Below are 22,203 nucleotides of genomic sequence, written 5' to 3'. Positions count from 1 at the left end.
AGTGCTTCCTGAATTTCATTGCAATCCACTCAATAGATTTGAGATATCAAATTAGACATTTGGACAGTGGGCAGCCCCAGGGTCACCACAACCAAGAGGAACCTTCCTTCAAAGAGTAAGAATGCACTCACCAAGTATCATAATCTTCCAGTAGTTTTGTGATATCTGATGATGTCTAGGTGTCACTGGTATTACAAAATGAACGGATACATCCTCTGAGGAGAGTAAATGTGCAGAATTTCTAGATATGTTTCCTTGGAGTAAAGTGTTAAATGGACCAATATACAGATGGACCAGCATAGCCATCCTTAAGCTCTGCCTACCAGCAGGGCCCAAAAAAACCTTCTTTGGCATGCATGCACTAATTGGCCAGTCTGATTAACTTTAATTGCGACATTTATTGAATAAAAGGGGGTATATATGTCAGTCACATCAACCACAGATAACTAGATCTATTAAAACACTGCATTCATGCCTAAAATGTTCATACTGAAATAAAGTTCTTGTCATTCTTCTGCAGCTATACATACTGTATATTGCAAGATTCATAATGACTTTAAAGGCATCTTACCCATCATGTTCTTTTTTGTATTTTTCTCTGGCTTAAATAACATGATGTAACATTTTGGAATAAAAATACAGATGAGCAATCCGAAACTAGAAGCCAAAATGGCAAATATCTCAACAGCCACACTAAACTTCCCAGGGGAGCTGACATACGCTGGGATAAAGGTAATCCAGACAGCACAGAAAATCAACATGCTGAAGGTAATGAATTTGGCCTCATTGAAATTATCAGGCAGCTTTCGAGCCAAAAAAGCGAGGACAAAACATAACATAGCCAGGAGTCCTATGTACCCGAGCACAGCCCAGAAACCTACAGCTGAGCCCAGGGCACATTCTAAGATGATTTTGTCTTTAAAGTGATGAAAATTCTTGAAAGGAAAAGGGGGCGAGATTGTTAACCAGAGAATACAAATGACAACTTGTACAAGAGTGAAGGCCAGCACACTGAGTCTCTGCTGATGAGGCCCAAACCATTTCATGACATTACTGCCTGGAAGTGTAGCTCTGAAGGCCATCAACACCACTATAGTTTTCCCCAGAACACATGAGATGCAAAGAACAAAGGTAATGCCAAATGCTGTGTGGCGCAGCATACAGGACCAGTCAGAGGGCCGGCCAATGAAGGTCAGAGAGCACAGGAAACACAGAGTCAAGGAGAAAAGTAGCAGGAAGCTCAGCTCAGAGTTGTTGGCCCTGACTATGGGGGTGTTCCTGTTTCTGAAGAAAATGACTGCCACAGTTGTAGTCATGATTGTTCCTAATAAAGATGCTGCCGTAAGCAGTGCGCCCATAATCTCTTCATATGATAGAAACTCAGTCATCTTCTTTTCACAGTCATCTCTTCTCTTGTTTGACCAGAATTCAGCATGGCATTGAACACAGGTGATAGAATCTAAAATGTGATACCACACAAACATTAGAAATTTTAGATTCCTAAGAAATACCAAATGTTTTGGGCAAAATACACACATTTCCAGTGTTTATGCTGAACTAACACAAAATTCTAGCCAGAGGCATGGAACCACTGGAGGTACAGAGGTGAAAATGGAACCAAACATCTTGTTTCAGTCTGGATAAGGCAGAAAAAAGGCATTATTCCTTTATGCAAAGTTGTAGTAATCCAAACCACCTGTTTTCAAACGTTGTTTCTAGAGACTCTCTTTTTAAAAATGACAAACCACCATGACCCAGCTTACATTCAAACAAATTTACATCCTACTGTATTTTGTCTTAATAAAAGGTATTCTACAAATGACAAAGGCTTTTGCCTATTAGCAAATAACTAAGCAGTTAGAGAAATGTCATCAACGTATAATGTGCATTGACATTTACTTATCTATACTTAATTCACTCAAATAAATAATATTAACTTCTGTTTGTATAAAATGACAGCTACATAATATTACTAAGCTATTGTTCAGAGTTAGATTTTGCAATACTCTGATACATGACATTCAAATACACCAATGATGAACTTAATATTTACTGTCAATTTATATAATAATACTAAAGTACCTGTGGTGTTGCTAATTTCTCCCTCTGCACATGGTATGCAGTCATAGCAGCAGATGGGCTTTCCTTTCTGCAGGACCTTGCGTGTTCCTGGAGGACAGCTTTCACTGCAAACTGACAACGGCACCTGCATCAAACAAAATCAGTGTGAAAATGAGCATGAAGCAGCAGGAAATAAACATATAGGCTTTCACTTTGGTATCATCACTATAAAATGCACCTTCATCAAGCCATAATCTGGGAAGTTGACTTTCTGAAGATGCATGGTTTTCACCCAGTAAGAGTGATATATTGTTGTCTTTATATTTGACATGAATGTAAATTCAACGCAACAGGACAATTCAATAAAACCAAGTGTTAACAATGGAGTAGCCCACCTGTTTCGAGCTCTGTGTCCACATGAAGGACTTATTGTGCAGATTTAGCTGTTTGTCTGCAGGTAAAGTTGTGTCGTAAAACCCAACAGTGACAAAGTCCACAGTGCCATTCTCTCTTGGCTGCCAGTTTATGATTTCATACTTTGCAGCGGGGTCTCCATTCTCATTAAAGTAAACCTGCTCCCCTTCCTTTGTTTTGAACTGAATGTTTTTTATGTGCTGCAAAATCTGACATAGATATTAATTTAGTTCATTACTTGTAATGCTACCTTGTAGAAGCTTTACAGAGTAATGGGCATCCTACAACAATTTATTCATTATCATTAAAATGTCACTGTCAGTGTCATGGATGAGGTGCATAATGTTAACTAGCATTCTGCCTGCAGTCCTCAACTCACCGTGAATGGGTTTGGCTGTATTTTCTTGCTACACATTTTTTTACAGCCAAGAGTATGATGAAGTGCGTGGGCCACAGCATACACTCCTTTGTAGACATTGTTAAATATGGGCATGAGTGACATATCAGTGAAGGCATTTTGCAGCCCAGACACATCCTCATATCCACTGCAGTATCTCTGATTCTTTTCTGAGCTCGTTGTCTTCATAAACCTACAATCAAATAGTGTCTCCCAGAACTCTGAGAACAATTCATTATTTGATGAATTAAATGGCTTTACATCCAACATGAACTCTCTCATGCCTGTGACATGGGCCATGGGGATCGCCAGCCCTATAGCACCATCCAAGATGTGGTGCTTATCCATACTTGCAGTGTGGAAATCAGAGATCCAGCTCTCGCTGCCGACCCACTGATACCCAGTCAGATTGTGGTGCGTAAACTCATGGATTAATACATCCATATCCATGTGTGAAAGGAAAGCAACAATTACGTTTGAGGTGGAGGCCTTGATGATGTCAATTATCCTCTGTATCTTTTCAGGTGGATCTTGTCTAAAGAAGGATACAGAGTACTCCAGACAGATGCCCAGTTGTTTGGCAGTCTCTGTGAATATGGCCATGCCGTTATTGCCATAATCATCATTTGTTCTGATTGCCCCCACCCAAGTCCAGCCAAAGTGTTTGACCAGCTGGGCTAAAGCTCTGCTCTGGTAGTAGTCACTGGGTATTGTTCTGAGGAAGGATGGGTAACGGACTTTGTCACTGAGGCAAGCGCAGGTGGCAAAGTGGCTGATCTGTGGGGGGGCGGAAATGAATGATAATGCCAAGTTGAGGATACAAATTATCAAAAGTTTCACACAGAACAACACAGGGAACATTAGCAGTAATTCATTTATAGCTGCATTCATTGTGGTCATATAGATGAATTACAGTGAATTATTTTTTTTTTCTTTAAAAAATAAAATAACAATGATAATAATTTAAAATGTGGCCAAGGTTAATTAGATCAGGGATGATCATGACAGAATTCATTTTTTACAGTTGCTACCCACCAATGGGATGTGAAAGGGTCCAATGACAGTGGCTATAGCCATGCAAGGAGAAGAGGAGGTCTCTCCCATGATAGCCACCACTTGTGCTGGTCTGGTGCAGGTTGCTGTGGAGGCTGTGGCTGTATCTTCATTACCATTAGCCAAAGCCAGTGCCACCCTCACTCCCATTGCAATAGATCCACAGGTATCATACATCTTATAGCCCAGAGAAATGCCAGGCAGTAGGTCTGTGCTGTTGTTAATCTCCTCAATGGCAAAGAGCATAGCCTGGGCAAACTGAAATGCTCTGAAATTCAAACTTGACCTAAACCATATTATAAACATTAAACAGGTTGTAACATTAAACTAGTTGGAACAAACAAATAAATACTACTTATGTCCATTTCAGTGCATTTGTATTTCTACCCATTTGTATCTTTTATCTAACTTACTTATTCCAAGGAACTTGTTACAGTATGATTTACCTTGTGCACTGCACTGGCGATGGTGTGTGCGTGTAGTTATCCTGTCTGCTCTTCCAGCTGCTGTGGAAAGAAAAGATTCCACCCAAGATAATGTCACCATTTTTAGAAAGCTGTGGGTCTTCTGGCTCCCCTCTCTGCCTACACACCGGCTCCTCAGCCCTAGAGAGAGACGCCAGCAGCAACAGCTGCAGCAGCGCAAACCCCTGCTCCTGCCAGCTTTGTGTGGACATTATACTGTAAAGACCAAGTGTGGGGGGGCGGCATCACATGCACCCTAACAGAGGCAGGGAAGAGCTTGCACTGATGTTTATATTTATTGGAAAACCAATGACCAATAGTAAAGGAACAGTGATGTTACATCCTTTTGGCTCCACATGGGGGACAGTACGGGGGAGGGAGGTGCAAAACCCATGGCTCATGGCAAGGTCTTTTGTGAATGTATACGGAATCTAATAGAAATATGCAGTCACATAAATTCTGGTTAAAGAAATGTTGGTGTGTTGGTCAGAAATGCCCCATGCATGAATCAATCTATACCATTTTTATGATTACTTATCAGGGTGACAGGGGTGCTTAGAGCCTTTCCCAGCATTCACTGGACTAAAGGCAGGGAAACACCATAGACAGGGATAACACACGAGTACAGTCACACACATATGGGCTCAGTTCACTTGGCCTGTATGTTTCTGTCACACTGGAAAGTAGGGCACTATAGGTCACTGTGTCAGTCAGCTGTTAGGCCCAGAGATTTTGTGGATTGCCTGAAATTTGGTAACAACATTCTTGTTAGCTGGAGGATGAAGCCATTAAATTTTGTTTGCCCCTTGCGCCACCAGCAGGCCAAATCATCAATATTGCAGTGGAATATCTCCAAAGCTATGAGGTGGATCACCATCAAATTTGGTCACAGCATTCTTGTTAGCTGGAGGATGAAACCATTTAATTTTGCTTGTCCCTTGCGCCACCAGCAGGCCAAATTGTCAATATTGCAGTGGAATATCTCCAAAGCTATGAGGTGGAAACCATGAAATTTGGTCACAGCATTCTTGTTGCATGGAGGATGAAACCTGGAAATTATGACGACCCTATGTCCTTCCCACTAGTGCCACCAGCAGGCCATATTTTAAATTTTGAACACTAATGTCTCTAAAACTACTTTAACATTGCCATGAAATTTTGTGAAAGCATTCATGTGGCTTAGTGGGTGATACATGTCAGATTTGGTGACCCCATGAACTTTCTTCTAGCACCACCAGCAGGCCATAATGTTGTTAAGTGGTAGTGGTGGCTGTAAGAGTTGCAATTTTGTGACAACATTCATGTTGGCTAGATGAAACCTTGTAATTTGGGAGACTCCATGACGCCCCCTCTTGTGCCCACAACAGACCCAGTGGGGCATCTGCATTAGAAATAATGTACTGGTTGGACTGTTGGAGGAAATCCACATAACCCACATAAACACGTTGAGAGTAAAACTAATGACCCTGTTACTGTGACAGAACAGTGCTAACCACCAAACCTCTGTATCACTCTGCTGCAAAAGTATCTTCTAATGTTCAGTCTTAAAAAATATATATTGTGGGTGGACCGAAGTATAGCCATAAGCTGTGATCTTACACTGAGAGATTATGTATTTCAGAATGCCTCGTTTTTGCATTACAATAAATCCACACTGATGGCATGAGAACAAAGCATTATTCTATATGTTTAGGTTCATGCGATCAGTGTTATTTCTGAGTATTTATTTGTCTTCAGTGGATATTAGTAACCCTATTGCTATTGTTGTTGCTATAAAGATTACTGCTGTATTTTCCAGTAGTGCACTTCAGTAGTGCTGTCTGCGGTTCCACACAGGGCACAGAGAAGGGAGGTGCAAAACCAGAAGGATCTTTATGGGTTCATGGAAAGGTATTTTGTAAACACTGCAAAAATTCAAAATCTTACCAAGAATATTTGTCTTATTTCAAGTCAATATATCTTATTTCCAGTTAAAACATCTGATTACACTTAAAATAAGACATGATCACCTCAGAAGTAACTTGTTTTTGGACAATTTTTACTTGTTTCAAGTGAAAATTCACTTGAAACAATTGAAAATTTGTTTGTTTCATTGGCAAAATTTGCCAGTGGAAAAACTGAAAATTCGCTTGAAACAAGTGAAAATTTGCTTGTTTCATTGGCAAAATGTATTTGCTTAGGTGAAATTCCCAAGGTGGCGTTGTCTGGTACAAATAAAAAACCCGATTTGAAAGCCTCGTGCTGCCACATTCTGGCACTGTTGGCAGGATTTACTGTTTAAGAACAGAGACGTGTTCCAGTTTTTTTTTTTTTTTGCATTTTTCTTCCTTTTTTGTGATTACGGTCCTTGGTAGAAGCTATTTTTATTGTGCACTCATTTTTATATATATATATATATTTTTTCTTTTTTTCAGAGGCAAACCAGCAGCCTCTGCCCCTAGTTACTGTAAGAATCTGGCATTCTCAACTTTTCTGCTTTAACTCGTGCAAGGTATCTCCAATTTATTGGTCACGGTGTAGCTATGGAGGGAGAGTTGCAGGAATTGAGGGATCTAGTCGCAGGTTGCGGCAGAGACAGGCTGTGGCTGTGCCTGGTCCCAATGCAGCGCCCTCTAGTTCTGCTTTGCCACCATCCGACCCTTCCACTGCTAGTGCCCCTGTGATGGAGACACTGGTTTTGGTGCCCTGGGACAGGGGAAATGTTTAGGGGAAAATCAGGTATAGGGCTGAGTGAGTGGCTTGAGGAAGTACAGGCTTGTATGAGAACTTGTCATTCGGGTGCATCTGATCGGGCTTTCTTCTTGTATGTTGAGGGAGAGGCGCGTGAGGAGATCAAATATCACTCTGAGGCAGAACAGGAAGATCCTGATAAGATCATTTCTGTGTTGCAAGAGCTTTACGGTTGTTCTGACTCCTATGTAGCTTTGCAAGAGGCCTTCTTCTCTTGGTGGCAACAAGAAGGGGAGATCCTGCAAGAGTTATCCCATACATTAATGAGTCTCATGACGTCAGAAAAACAGCGTGCACCTACTGACATGCAAAACGTTGAGGTTTTGCTGCATGACAAATTTGTTGAACATGGCATTGATGGCGCACTTTGTCAAGGGCTAAAACAGTTAGGGCTCTAGTTTCCCGGCGCAGCGCGGGGTGGCGCAGTGAGGCGAACCCCGCGCAGAGCTAGTTTCGACCGGCGAAACGGCAGAGGCGGACAGTTTCCAAGTTTCGCAGACGGACTTGCACGGAGATGGGAGTGGTGGCGCAGCGGGGGGAGGTGCCGACAGATTCGGCTTGGCGCAGTGACAGTTTTGTGCCAAAAGGCTTCGCCGAGGTGCGCCAAAAGCTCGCCTCCTGAAACCACGTCTACTTTCCGCGCAAGGCGGAGCGGAGCCGGCGCAGTGGAAGTTTGGCTGCCTGGCGCACATCACCAAAACCTCACAATCAGCATAAACAGTGCCAATCTCCTTTGATCTGACATCAGCTGTGACGGGACAGTTGATATGGAGATATATGTATGTGCTGATTGTGATCGTAGCATTGAATAGTGTTTTTTTCGGTATTTATTGCATCGTTCATGTGCCTGACATCCCGGAAGCCTGCCTGTGAGGTTTTGGTGACGTGTCCGCACTGCTCGCCGGTCTCCGCTCCGCGCCTGTCTCCTGAGCTCCGCTCCGCCTGCGGCAATAGACCTCCTTGTCAGCTGTGTAAACTTTCATTACGCCTTCGCGCAGCGCATTTTAAAGGCGAGGACAGGGGCTCATTTGATTGGTTAAATGTGAATCGGCTGTGTCAAACCCACTCCACGCCTTCTCTCCTCCCTTGCGCCGGTAGGAGGGACGGCGGAGTACTTGCGCCACCGAGAACGGCGTGCCAAACTTGGAAAATCCGCCTGGCCACACCCAGTTGGCGAAGCGCATCTGCGCTACGCCCCTGCCTCGCCTGGTCTGCGAAACTAGAGCCTACCTACCTAGAGCTACCTTGCTTTAGGTTAGGGATGTGGCAATCAGGTGGGAGCGGGAGGGTTTGCCCTCAGGCTTTAGGGGCAAGAGTAACTCCATGTGCTTGGTCTCCAATATGGAGTCAAGAGTGGCCCTCAGGTGGTGGCCAACACATCTCTGGTGCCTGATTTGAGTGAGATGAGGGAAAAAGACGTGGAGTCTTAGCATTTCCCTCATGAATGAATGAGGCATTCCCTCAGCAGCTCAATCAGCTCACTCAGAGCATTTCTCTGCTTCAGAGCTCTCGTCGGCACAGTTGCTCCTCTATCCATGGCCCCCTAATCTGCAGGCGGTGTCAGCAGCCTGGTCATTACACCAGTGAGTATGACGGGGTGCGTGTTGCTCCTCGCACTCAGCCTTCTTTACCTGCTCCTCGACAATCTAGCAGAGAGTCCAATCCTGCTCAGCCATCAGAAAAACAGCGTCCGCCGAATTGCAGAACCACAGTTCGGGGGTGCAGCTACTGGCTCCGGGCTTGTTTCTGTTGGCATGGGTGGTGCTTGCTTGGGGAACTAAGGTTCTCCAAGTTGACACTGGGTTCATGGTGTCTACAGTTAGAGAGAGCTTTTTCCATGAACATTTTGTGCCTTGGGGTCAAGAGAAGCTCTGATCTTGTCACTGGCTGCAGCACAGAGCAGCCAATGGGCCAGCCATTCCTTACCTTGGCTACTTGCCAGCCGGGGTCTGAGGCCCACTGAATGCAACATGGCTAATTATAGTTCCATGAAATTGGAGTACTTGGCACTGAAGTGCGTCATGACTGACAATTTCAGGGAATATCTGCTTGGTCACAAGTGTGCTGTCTTTACAGACCACAACCCACTTAGCCACTTGTCCTCTGCCAAACTGGGAGCCACTTAACAACGTTGGGCGGCCCAGCTTGCAGCTTTTGATTTTGAGATCAAGTACCGCTCTCGGAGAAGCAACAAGAATGCTGATGTTCTCTCCCGTCAGCATTCCCCAGGCATGCAGTGTGTGGAAGCCATGCTCCCGGGTACAGCACTCCCCAAGCCCTTACAGGAAGCTTGGCCTGTGCTAACAGTCAGCATGACACAAACAGCTGTCATAGCCCTGCCTCATCACACACCATCTGACACTGAAGCACTTCAGCAAGCTGACCCTCTTTCAGGAACTTCTGGTGTTCTGGAAGTGGAAACAGCATCCAAGCCGTGAGGAGCGAAAGCAGATGTCTCAGCCTGCATTAGCATTGCTCTGCCAATGGAGCCAGCTAGTCGAAAGTAATGGGGTGTGGAGAATACCAGAAAGTGATGGGGAAAGTGATGGTGGTGGGATGGTGCAGAGGCGGTTTTACAACTGCTTTTACCTGCTGCTATAAAAGAGCAGGTGCTCACTGAGGTTCACCAGAAGCATGGCCACCAAGGTGTCAAAAGAACCTTTGAGCTTCTTGGACAGCGTTGTTACTGGCCAGGTATGTCCTCGGATGTGGCACAGTGGTGCCAAACCTGTGAGTGGTGTCATGTTGCAAAGGACACCCAACCAGCTGCTCATAGCTTCATGGGACATTTGCTAGCTTCTCAGCCAAATGGAATTCTGGCCATTGATTACACTGTTGGAACCTACCCAGAATGGGCTAGAAAATGTCCTTGTCATCACAGATGTGTTCAGTAACTAACTAAAGAGCTTGACTAAAGAGCTTCCACCGTGGCCCAAGTTCTGGTCACAGAATGGTTTTCCAAGGTTGGTGTCCCTGCCCACATCCATTCAGACCAGGGTCGGAACTTTGAAAGCTCCCTGATCCAACAGCTTTGTGGCCTCTTTGGCATTGAGAAATCTTGCACCACTCCATACCATGTGGCTGGCAATGGTCAGTGCGAACGTTTCAACTGGACTCTTCACAACTTGCTGCGTGCTCTGCCTGTGTCGTGAAAATGAGACTGGCACTCCTGCCTGCCATAGGTCCTGTTCTCTTACAACACCACTCCCCACCAAGTCCCCATTCTTTTTGATGTTTGGTCAGGAGGCGAGACTCCCAGTCCTGCCTCAGTTAGTTTTGTTTTGGGGTCAAGGGGAGAAGAGATTTTCTCTTACTTATGCTGTAGGTTTGTTTAAAGTTATTTAAAATGTATTTATTCATACATACTGTATACGCTATAGGGCTGGGTATCGGTACTCAATACCTTTTAAGCTATTGAGCGAAATAACCCAGTACAAGGTAGTATCTAAACTACCTTAACTTCTCCAATCAAATGCTACTTGCATCTGATCCTTCTGTACCCATATTGAGAAAAATAGGACTATTTGTTTTGTACGGTTTTGTACCATTATTTAATAAATATTTCAATAATTTGAACGCTCAAATGTAGTTGTGTAAAAGTCATTTGGATGGACAGGAGTGGTGGCATTTTAACAACACAACGATATAAAAGAAAGTTAATACAAATAAACCCATTTGTACTTTTTTTCTTCCCCTTGCTCAGTGAGATTCGATAAGAGAATCGTTAAAGAATCGAATCGATAAGCACATTCGATCATGGAATCGGAATCGCTAAAATCTTATCAAATCCCATCCCTACTCTCAGGTGTTTGCTGGAGCTGCCTGATTGTGGTGGAAAGCTACCAGTATAACCAAATAAGGAACCGCTGCTGTTTTGCCTGGGTCGATTCTGTATGTGTCACGGCGTTGGGTGGTGTATGGCTCAGTCCTCCCTCGTTGTTCTCGTTGTTCTCACTGCCAGCCAGCTGCTCAGCAGGCGGTGGCCATCCATCGCAGCGTTCAGTGGACTCAACGTCAGCTCCTTTAGGCTAAGGCTTGGGCCTGTTTTAGTGAAAGGACTGGGGCATTGTGGTTTACCTTTATTGTTTTTGATTCCTAATAAGTTTCATATGTAATGATTTAGTTTGTTTTCCTTCATTTAGTTTGGTTTCTTCTATTAAAGTATTTGCATAATTCATGATTTATTTGTTTTTCTTTTGTTTGTTTTCTCGGTTTAGAAAAGTTATATGATTTGTTGACTGATTAATTGAAGACGTTTGGGTTGGTTTCATTATTTGATTTATTTCTCTTTTTATAATTATTTTGGGTGTGTGTGTTCCACTAATTTTATTCCTTTTCCCTTCCTCTTTAGCTACTGAGTGCCGACGGTGGAGGTGTTGGTGTCCAGGGTGGTGGCCCCCCCTTCCTTTTTCTATGCGTCCGCTGAGCCCCCCAGTTTTTTGAGTTTGCTTCACAAACTCAACTCAGTGCAGTGAGTGTGGTTTCATGTGTGTTTGGGGTGCCTTCAGTTTTGTTTTTCTTCGCAGGGATTCCTCTTACCCCTCATCATATCCTCCAACCGGTAAGCCTCAGCCCCCAATTAGGTTTCCCTATACATCCCTGTGTGAATGTGGTTTTATGTTGTCTTTTTATATGGATATTTTTTCTAATAAATGTTGTAATTGATAATTTGAACCACATCTCCTGCCTTCAGTATACTGAACCTGTGTACTTTCAGTGCACCCCTCCTATTTCCTTGGGTGAAATTCCCAAGGTGGCGTTGTCTGGTACAAATAACAAAACCTGATTTGAAACCCTTGTGCTGCCACATTCAGACCAGAGAATTTTGTTTCTCCTGGTCTGAGAATCCTTAAGGTGCTTTTTGGCAATCTCCAAGCAGGTTGCCACGTGGCTGTTAGTAAGCAGTGGCTTCTGTCTGGCCACTCTACCATAAAGGCCTGATTGGTGGAGTGCGTTAGCAATGATTGACCAACTGGATGGTAGTCGTATCTCCACAAGGGAACACTGGAGCTCCACCTCAGTGACCATTGGGTTCTTGGTCACCTCTCTGACCAAGGCCCTTCCTCCCTGAGTACTCAGTTTGGTCAGGCAGCCAGATCTAGGGAGGGTCCTGGTTTAAAACTTCTTCCATTTCCAAGTAATGGAGACCACAGTGCTTTTCGGGACCTTCAATGCTGCCTAATTTTTTTTGTTTGTTTCGGCTCTGATATGCACTGTCAACTGTGCAACCTTATATAGAAAAGTGTGCGCCATTCCAAATCATATTCAATCAACTGAATTTACCGCAGGTGGACTCCAATCAAGTTGTAGAAGCATCTTAAGGATGACCAGTGGAAATTGGATGCAAATGAGCTCAATTTTGAGCATCACAGCAAAGGATGTGAATACTTATGTACCTATTATGTTTAAATGTTTACATTTTTAATAAATTTACAAAAGTGTCTGAAAACATGTTTTCACTTTGTCATTGTGGGCTATTTTGCATAGATTTTTAAAAAGTAAATGTGGAAAAAGTGAAGGGGTCATAATACTTTCTGGTGGCACTGTAAGAGGTTTCACCCTATTGGGAGCATGAAAGTGCTTCCTGAATTTCACTGCAATCCACTCAATAGATTTGAGATATCAAATTAGATATATGGACAGTGGGCAGCTCCAGGGTCACCACAACCAAGAGGAACTTTCCTTCAAAGAGTAGGAATGCACTCACCAAGTATCACAGTCTTCCAGTAGTTACTTTTGTGATATCTGATGACGTCTATGTATCAGTGGTATTACAAAATAAACAAAAATACCTGGATACATCCTCTGAGTAGAGTAAATGTGCAGAATTTCTAGATATGTTTCCTTGGAGTAAAGTGTTAAATGGACAGATATACGGATGGACCAGCATACCCATCCTTATGCTTTGCCTACCAGCAGGGCCCAAAAAACCTTCTTTGGCATGCATGTACTAATTCGCCAGTCTGATTGACTTTAATTGCGACATTTATTGAATAAATAAATGTGGTTAAATGTTTCTATTTGTCAATCACAGCAACCACAGATAACTAGACCTATTAAAACACTGCATTCATGCCTAAATGTTTTTACTGAAATAAAGTTCTCGTCATACTTTTGCAGTTATACATATATTGCAAGATTCATAATGTCTTTAATGGCATCTTACCCATCATGTTCTTTTTTGTATTTTTCTCTGGTTTAAATAACATGATGTAACATTTTGGAATAAAAATACAGATGAGCAATCCAAAACTAGAGGCCAGAATGGCAAATATCTCCACAGCCACACTAAACTTCCCAGGGGAGCTGACATAAGCTGGGATAAAGGTAATCCAGACAGCACAGAAAATCAACATGCTGAAGGTGATGAATTTGGCTTCATTGAAATTATCAGGCAGCGTCCGAGCCAAAAAAGCAAGGACAAAACAAAAGATAGCCAGGAGTCCTATGTACCCAAGCACAGCCCAGAAACCTACAGCTGAACCCAGGGCACATTCTAAGATGATTTTGTCTTTAAAGTGATGAAAATTCTTGAAAGGAAAAGGAGGTGAGATTGTTAACCAGAGAAAACAAATGACAACCTGTACAAGAGTGAAGGCCAGCACACTGAGTCTCTGCTGATGAGGCCCAAACCATTTCATGACATTACTGCCTGGAAGTGTAGCTCTGAAGGCCATCAACACCACTATAGTTTTCCCCAGAACACATGAGATGCAGAGGACAAAGGTGATGCCAAATGCTGTGTGGCGCAGCATACAGGACCAGTCGGAGGGCCGGCCAATGAAGGTCAGAGAGCACAGGAAACACAGAGTCAAGGAGAAGAGCAGCAGGAAGCTCAGCTCAGAGTTGTTGGCCCTGACTATGGGGGTGTTCCTGTTTCTGAAGAAAATGACTGCCACAGTTGTAGTCATCATTGTTCCTAATAAAGATGCTGCCGTAAGCAGTACGCCCATAATCTCTTCATATGATAGAAACTCGGTCATCTTCTTTTCACAGTCATCTCTTTTGTTGTTTGACCAGAATTCAGCATGGCATTGCACACAGGTGATAGAATCTAAAATGTGATACCACACAAACATTAGAAATTTTAGATTCCTAACCTTAAAAAAATACCAAATATTTTGGGCAAAATACACATATTTCCAGTGTTTATGCTGAACTAACACAAAATGCTACCCATAGGCATGGAACCACTGGAGGTACAGAGGTGAAAATGGAACCAAAAATCTTGTTTCAGTCTGGATAAGTCAGAAAAAAGGCATTATTCCTTTATGCAAAGTTGTAGTAATCCAAACCACCTGTTTTCAAATGTTGTTTCTGGGGACTCCCACCATGACAAACCACCATGACCCAGCTTACAACAAATTGACATCCTACTTTATTTTGTCTTAATAAAAGGTATTTTAAAAATGACAAAGGCTTTTGCCTTTTAGCAAAGGACTAAGCAGTTAGAGAAATGTCGTCAATGTATTATGTGCATTGACATTTACTTATCTATACTTAATTCACTCAAATAAATAATATTAACTTCTGTTTGTATAAAATGACAGCCACATAATATTACTAAGCTATGATTCAGAGTCAGATTTTGCAATACTCTCATTCACGATATTCAAATACACCAATGATGAACTTAATATTTACTGTCAATTTATATAATAATACTAAAGTACCTGTGGTGTTGCTAATTTCTCCCTCTGCACATGGTATGCAGTCATAGCAGCAGATGGGCTTTCCTTTCTGCAGGACCTTGCGTGTTCCTGGAGGACAGCTTTCACTGCAAACTGACAACGGCACCTGCATCAAACAAAACAGTGTGAAAATGAGCATGAAGCAGCAGGAAATAAACATATAGGCTTTCACTTTGTTTTATAAAATGCACCTTCATCAAGCCATAATCATCACTGTTTTTAATAGTTCCTGGGAAGTTGACTTTCTGGAGATGAATGGTTTTCACCCAGTAACAGTGATCTATTGTTGTCTTTATATTTGACATGAATGTAAATTCAACTCAACAGGACAATTCAATAAAACCAAGTGTTAACAATGGAGTAGCCTACCTGTTTCGAGTTCTGTGCCCACATGAAGGACTTATTGTACAGATACAGCTGTTTGTCTGCAGGTAAAGTTGTGTCGTAAAAACCAACAGTGACAAACTCCACAGTGCCATTCTCTCTTGGCTGCCAGTTTATGATTTCATACTTTGCAGCTGGGTCTCCATTCTCATTAAAGTAAACCTGCTCCCCTTCCTTTGTTTTGAACTGAATGTTTTTTATGTGCTGCAAAATCTGACATAGATATTAATTTAGTTCATTACTTGTCATGCTACCTTGTAGAAGCTTTACAGAGTAATGGACATCCTACAATAATTTATTCATTATCATTAAAATGTCACTGTCAATGTCATGAATGAGGTGCATAATGTTAACTAGCATTCTGCCTGCAGTCCTCAACTCACCATGAATGGATTTGGCTGTACTTTCTTGCTACACATTTTTTTACAGCCAAGAGCACTATGAAGTGCATGGGCCACAGCATACACTCCTTTGTAGACATTGTTAAATATGGGCATGAGTGACATATCAGTGAAGGCATTTTGCAGCCCAGACACATCTTCATATCCACTGCAGTATCTCTGATTCTTTTCTGAGCTTTTTGTCTTCTTGAACCTACAATCAAATAGTGTCTCCCAGAATTCTGTCAACAGTTCATTATTTGATGAATTAAATGGCTTTACATCCAAGATGAACTCTCTCATGCCTGTGACATGGGCCATGGGGATCGCCAGCCCTATAGCACCATCCAAGATGTGATGCTTATCCATACTTGCAGTGTGGAAATCAGAGATCCAGCTCTCGCTGCCGACCCACTGATACCCAGTCAAGTTGTGGTGTGTCAACTCAGGTATTAATACATCCATATCCAAGTGTGAAAGGAAAGCAACAATTACCTTTGAGGTGGAGGCCTTGATGATGTCAATTACCCTCTGTATATTTTCAGGTGGTTCTTGTCTAAAGACGGATACTGAATACTCCAGACAGATGCCCAGTTGTTTGGCAGTCTCTGTGAATATGGCCATGCCGTTATTGCCATAATCATCATTTGTTCTGATTGCCCCCACCCAAGTCCAGCCAAAGTGTTTGACCAGCTGGGCTAAAGCTCTGCTCTGGTAGTAGTCACTGGGTATTGTTCTGAGGAAGGATGGGTAACGGACTTTGTCACTGAGGCAAGCGCAGGTGGCAAAGTGGCTGATCTGTGGGGGGCGGAAATGAATGATAATGCCAAGTTGAGGATACAAATTATCAAACGTTTCACACAGGACAACACAGGGAACATCAGCAGTAATTCACTTATAGCTGCATTCATTGTGGTCATATGGATGAATTACAGTGAATTTTTTTTTTTTTTTTTTTTTTACAATTGCTACCCACCAATGGGATGTGAAAGGGTCCAATGACAGTGGCTATAGCCATGCAAGGAGAAGAGGAGGTCTCTCCCATGATAGCCACCACTTGTGCTGGTCTGGTGCAGGGTGCTGTGGAGGATGTAGCTTTATCTTCATTACCATTAGCCAAAGCCAGTGCCACCCTCACTCCCATTGCAATAGATCCACAGGTATCATACATCTTATAGCCCAGAGAGATGCCAGGCAGTAGGTCTGTGCTGTTGTTAATCTCCTCAATGGCAAAGAGCATAGCCTGGGCAAACTGAAATGCTCTGAAATTCAAACTTGACCTAAACCATATTATAAACATTAAACAGGTTGTAACATTAAACCTAGTTGCTGATTATCATCGGAACAAACAAATAAACACTACTTATGTCTATTTCAATTCGTTTGTATACCTACCCATTTGTATTGTAAGAAGAGATTACATCCACAGCCCTCCGATAATTTAACACAATTGGTAAGACACCCAAAAACCCTGTCTTACAGTATCTTTTATCTAACTTACTTATTCCAAGGAACTTGTTACAGTATGATTTACCTTGTGGACTGCACTGGCGATGGTGTGTGAGTGTAGTTATCTTGTCTGCTCCACCAGATGCTGTGGAAAGAAAAGATTCCACCCAAGATAATGTCACCATTTTTAGAAAGCTGTGGGTCTTCTGGCTCCCCTCTCTGCCTACACACCGGCTCCTCAGCCCTAGAGAGAGACGCCAGCAGCAACAGCTGCAGCAGGGCAAAACCCTGCTCCTGCCAGCTTTGTGTGGACATTATACTGTAAAGACCAAGTGTGGGGGGCAGCATCACATGCACCCTAACAGAGGCAGGGAAGAGCTTGCACTGGTGTTTATATTTATTGGAAAACCAATGACCAATAACAAAGGAACAGTGATGTTACATCCCTTTGGCTCCACATGGGGGACAGTACGGAGGAGGGAGGTCCAAAACCCATGGCTCATGGCAAGGTCTTTTGTGAATGTATACGGAATCTGATAGGAAAATGCAGTCACATAAATTCTGGTTCAAGAAATGTTGGTGTAAAACAGATTATCAGAAATGGCGCACAGCATGAATCAATCTTTAAACAAGGTGACAGGAGTTCTTGAGCCTTTCCCAGCATTCACTGGACAAAAGGCAGGGAAACACCATGGACAGGTTGTCAGTTCATCACTGGGATAACACAGTAGTAAGTAAGTAAGTAAGTAAGTAAGTAATTTATATAGGCCTAGTGCTTTTCACAGATAAAAACACAAAGTGCTTTACAGTGCATACCAGGAATAAAAAGCAAAAGCAGAGCATCAGGTACAATGGGAAAAAAACATGGTGGTGTCAAAAATTCAATGAATAGATAAACATAAGCAAGTGGTTGCCCCAGCTGCTGTTTGGAAGCACTGTATCATCCATCGCCAGGCCTTGGCGACCAAGAAGATGCCAAAAGAGCTGCACGTGGTCCTGGACAAGGCAGTAAAAATTGTAAACCTAATTAAATCACGTGCCATGAATGCTCGTCTCTTCTCCACCCTCTGCAATGAGTTGGACACTCACTTCCAACAGCTGCTGCTGCACTCTGAGGTCCGATGGCTGTCCTGGGGCAAGGTCCTCACGCGCTTGTGTGATTTGCGCGCGGAGGTGCTCCTATTCCTTGCCGAAATCAGCTCTCCACTGGTGAAGCATATGGAGGACATGAACTGGGTTGCAATGTTGGCATATCTTTCTGATATCTTTGACCGAATAAACGCACTGAACACACCTCTGCAGGGCAAAGAGAGCCATGCCTTTTTTGCACACAATCGAGTCTCTGCATTGAGGAAAAAGTTGGACTTGTGGTGTGCTTGGGTTAAACAGGGCTTGTTGGAAACATTCCCAACATTGGAAGATGTTGTGGAGAAGGCAGGCCTGCAACTGGACACTGTACATTAGGTGATCATTGCGCATTTGGAGGAGCTGCTTGAGCAGTTTGCAGAGTATTTTGGAGAGGAGACCTTAGAAAATCAGTGGGTGAGAAATCCACTCTCATTCTCAGCGACACCCAGTGATGCACTAATAGCGTTTTTCCACTATAGTACCGTGCCGCGCCGTGCCGTGAAATTCACGGCTCCGCATTCATTCCCACTACACCAACCCGCTTGGTTGCGGGAACCAACCATGAAAGATTTCAGCCCGTTTGACATCTGGTGCTGGCCCGATTAGAATGGGGCCACGGAGGCGGGCTAAATATGATCTCCTTTGTGATTGGTCCGTTAGAATGTCAGTTAACCAGGCTGCTACAAACTGACAAGTGACAAGTGTCAACCATTAAACCTTCAGCCAGTAGCCTATTATTTCCATTCTGGAGAGATTATGGAAGAAATTGATTTGCTTGCTGAGTTTTTTGTTTGGTTTTTCTGTTTACATTTTTCTAGTTTACATTTTTCTTACAAATGGAAATGGAAATGTGACCACTAAGCGCAGATGGCAGAGCATCTGTGAAGATGATGATGATGGCATCAGGCCCGCCTGACGCCGACCGGTGCCGCAGCCAGCCCACCTGCTGCCGGCCGGTGGCTTTTTTATTCAAACAAGATTTTGTTCATTAAAAAAAAGTAGCAAATAGCTAATGTAGGCTAACAACTGACAGCTCCTCTTGTTAGTATAACAACTCCATGGCAACGAGCGTGCCTCTCTAATTCTATGCGCTGGTACCATAAGCAATGGAAACACTCCAAGGCCAAACAGGGCCGTGCCGGGCTGAGCCCAGCACGGCCCTTCACGGCACGGCTCTTTATAGTGGAAATGAGCTATAACAGTGCAAGAGGAAGAGGCCCTTGTCGAACTTAACTCTAATATGGACTTGAAAAAAAGATGAGTGAAGTGTCACTTGCGCACTTCTGGCTGTCTGTGGAGACCGAGCTCCCTCACCTCTCACCACTACAGGTACTCACCCATTCACATCTACATACCTTTGTGAATGCGTTTTTTCTGCATTAACATTAATCAAAACCAAGTACCGGTCAAGCCTGCAGGTAGAGGATGATATATGTTTATTCCTGTCAACAGTGCGTCCCCGCATCAGGCGCCTGTGCATATCAAAGAAGCAGACTCATTGCTTCCACTAAGATGAGGCAAGAAAAGAGGTTGCGGTGATGGGTGTTAAAAAAAGAAAACGTGTTAAATGTGTTAAAAAAAAAAAAAAGCACAAATGTTTAAAATGAATTAAAAAAAAAAAAAAGATCTTGAAAAAGCACCAATGTTTAAAATGTATCAAAATAGATGTAAAAAAGCACAGATGTTTAAATTTTTTTAAAAAAATGTTATAACCACAGATGTTTAAAATGTATAAAAATAGATGTTAAAAAAGCACAGATGTTTAAAATTTGTAAAAGGATGTTTTAAAAAGCACAGATGTTTAAATGTATAAAAATAGATGCTAAAAAAGCATGTTCAAAATGTGTGAAAACTAACTAAAGCTAACTCTCCCACACTTTGAAAACCCCTGATCTACAGTATTGAAGGCAGATCTGAGATCGAGAGGTACGAGTACAGAACAATATCCAGAGTCAGAGGCCAACTGAATATCATTATGTACTCTCACCAGGGCAGTTTCGGCGGAATTTTGTTTCCTAAATCCAGACTGAAATTTATCAAATAGTTCTAAGTTTTCTAAAACACTTGTGAGCTGGTTAGCAAAAGTTTTGTCTAGTATTTTAGATAACAGTGGTAATTCAGATATGGGCCAATAATTTTTTAAAACTGTTGGGTCCAGATTTTTTTTTTTTTTTTTTTTTAAGTATAGGTTGAATAATTGCATGCTTGAAGTAGGAGGGGACACAGCCTGTGGCTACTGAAGAATTAACAATAGATACAATAGCAGGCCCGATAACAGGTAACAATTTCCAGAATAATGACAATAGAAATATGTCCTGTTTTCTTTCCTTAGTTATGCTCAACAAACCCTGGAAACTGATAGGTTGGAAAGACTCAAGAGTAGCAAGTCGAGGTGGAGGAAGGCTGTAGTCATGAGGATAGGGCCCTGGCTGTATATTTGCTCTTATTGACATTACCTTATCCACAAAAAATGCAGGTAGCTTATCACAGTCATTTTGAGAGTGCGTTGTTACCACAGTTGCGGGAGCGGACACAGTTTTGTTTATGGTATCAAATAAAACCTTGGGGTTTCTCTTTGAGGAAGAGATTAAACTGGAGAAGTAAGATGATCTCGATTCTGTAACTAAATTGTTAAAGTCACGCATGAGTTCCTTAAGATACAGATGGTGCATTTCTAGCCTCGTGGATTCCCACAGACATTCTATTTTGTGGCATTTCCTGATGAGACAACGGACACTGTCCGTCATCCGAGGTGAAGAGCTGCGAATGAGCTTGGTTTTAATTTTCAAAGGTGCTACTTCGTCTAAAACAGCAGAACAGTGGTCATTGAATGACGGCATTAAACAGTTTACATCATCACTATTTGTGTTAATGTTACCAACAAACTGAGCAGTAAATTGCTCAACAGATGTTCAGTAGGTGTGTGCTCCAAGAATTGGCATGCCATGTTTGACTGATCTGGATAGGGCCCATGCAATAAGGCAACTTCAAGCTCGTGTTCAGCAAAACTAAGTTGCGGCATTATTTGGAGTGAGTCCTGGTACCATCTCCAAAGTGAAGGCCAAGTTCCATATAACGGGGGATGTCAGAGACAGGCCACAAAGTGGGCATCCCAAGAAGACGACAACCCAAAAAGACCGTTTACTCAACCCTGTCAGCACTTAGGTACCGTAGGCTGTCTTCTACAGATTTGCAGTCAAGGTTTGCAGGACGATATGGCCGATGGTTCTCTGCCCAGACAATCTGGAACAGACTGCACACAGCCAATCTCCGGTCTCATAGGGCTGTCATCAGGCCCATTTGCGCTGGTGTCAGCAACACGTGCATTGGAACCTGAACATGTGGAGGAGCATTATGTTCAGCAATGAGTCCCTATTCTGCCTATGGCATTTGGATCATAGGGTCAAAGTGTGGAGAAGACGCGGGGACCGCTATGCTGATTGCTGCACCGATAGAGTAACATCTTTTGGTGGAGGCAGTGTGATGGTGTGGACCGGCATCTCCCTCACTGGAAAAATGAGGCTTGTCACCACAATGTTAATGCACAGAGATATCGAGATGAGATTCTGCAACCAGTGGCAATCCCATATCTCCACAGTCTGGGATTGAACTCTGTCCTCCAAGATGACAATGCTCGCCCCCACAGAGCAGGGTTAATCAGAGACTACCTCCAGAATATGGGAGTGGAGAGGATGGAATGGCCTGCCAGCAGTCCTGACCTCAACCCCAATGAACATTTGTGGGATCAGCTTGGGCATGCTGTTCGTGCCAGAGTGAGCAACACAACCACGTTGGCTGACTTGCAGGCAGGGATAGCAATTTTTCCATACCATGGTGAGACCTCTGCTGTGACCAGACAGATGCGGGGATCCAATAAACGAGTAGTCAACCGGGCGCAGTTTATTTAGATGGGTGAATTTGGAGTTCTGTTGCCATGTCTGTCACAAACATGAAGTCCAACTTCTCCCTTACAAACAAATCATTCAAAATATGTGCCTTGTTCACTATAGAGACAGCGTTTAACAAACATGCATTCCTCAAGGAAAAGTCCA

The 22,203-nt window shown here is 43.0% G+C and overlaps 3 protein-coding genes across 3 annotated transcripts in view; 1 reads left to right on the top strand and 2 right to left on the bottom strand.

Moving 5' to 3' along the window:
• Positions 1-22,203, top strand: part of LOC115369725 (uncharacterized) — a 216,416-nt gene that overhangs the window by 131,384 nt on the left and 62,829 nt on the right. The gene's annotated exons all lie outside the window — the stretch shown is intronic.
• On the bottom strand, positions 796-4,201 carry LOC115370341 (extracellular calcium-sensing receptor-like). The gene is given in 6 exon segments (XM_030067329.1): positions 796-887; positions 890-1,459; positions 2,083-2,206; positions 2,457-2,684; positions 2,855-3,649; positions 3,908-4,201. Coding segments are annotated over 6 exon segments (2,073 nt in total). The 5' UTR covers positions 4,172-4,201.
• On the bottom strand, positions 13,510-16,841 carry LOC115370342 (extracellular calcium-sensing receptor-like). The gene is given in 6 exon segments (XM_030067330.1): positions 13,510-13,607; positions 13,610-14,173; positions 14,793-14,916; positions 15,180-15,407; positions 15,578-16,372; positions 16,551-16,841. Coding segments are annotated over 6 exon segments (2,073 nt in total). The 5' UTR covers positions 16,815-16,841.

The sequence above is a fragment of the Myripristis murdjan genome, chromosome 13 (assembly GCF_902150065.1).
Source record: "Myripristis murdjan chromosome 13, fMyrMur1.1, whole genome shotgun sequence".
NCBI lineage: Eukaryota > Metazoa > Chordata > Actinopteri > Holocentriformes > Holocentridae > Myripristis > Myripristis murdjan.
This window is presented reverse-complemented; position numbering and strand designations above follow the sequence as displayed.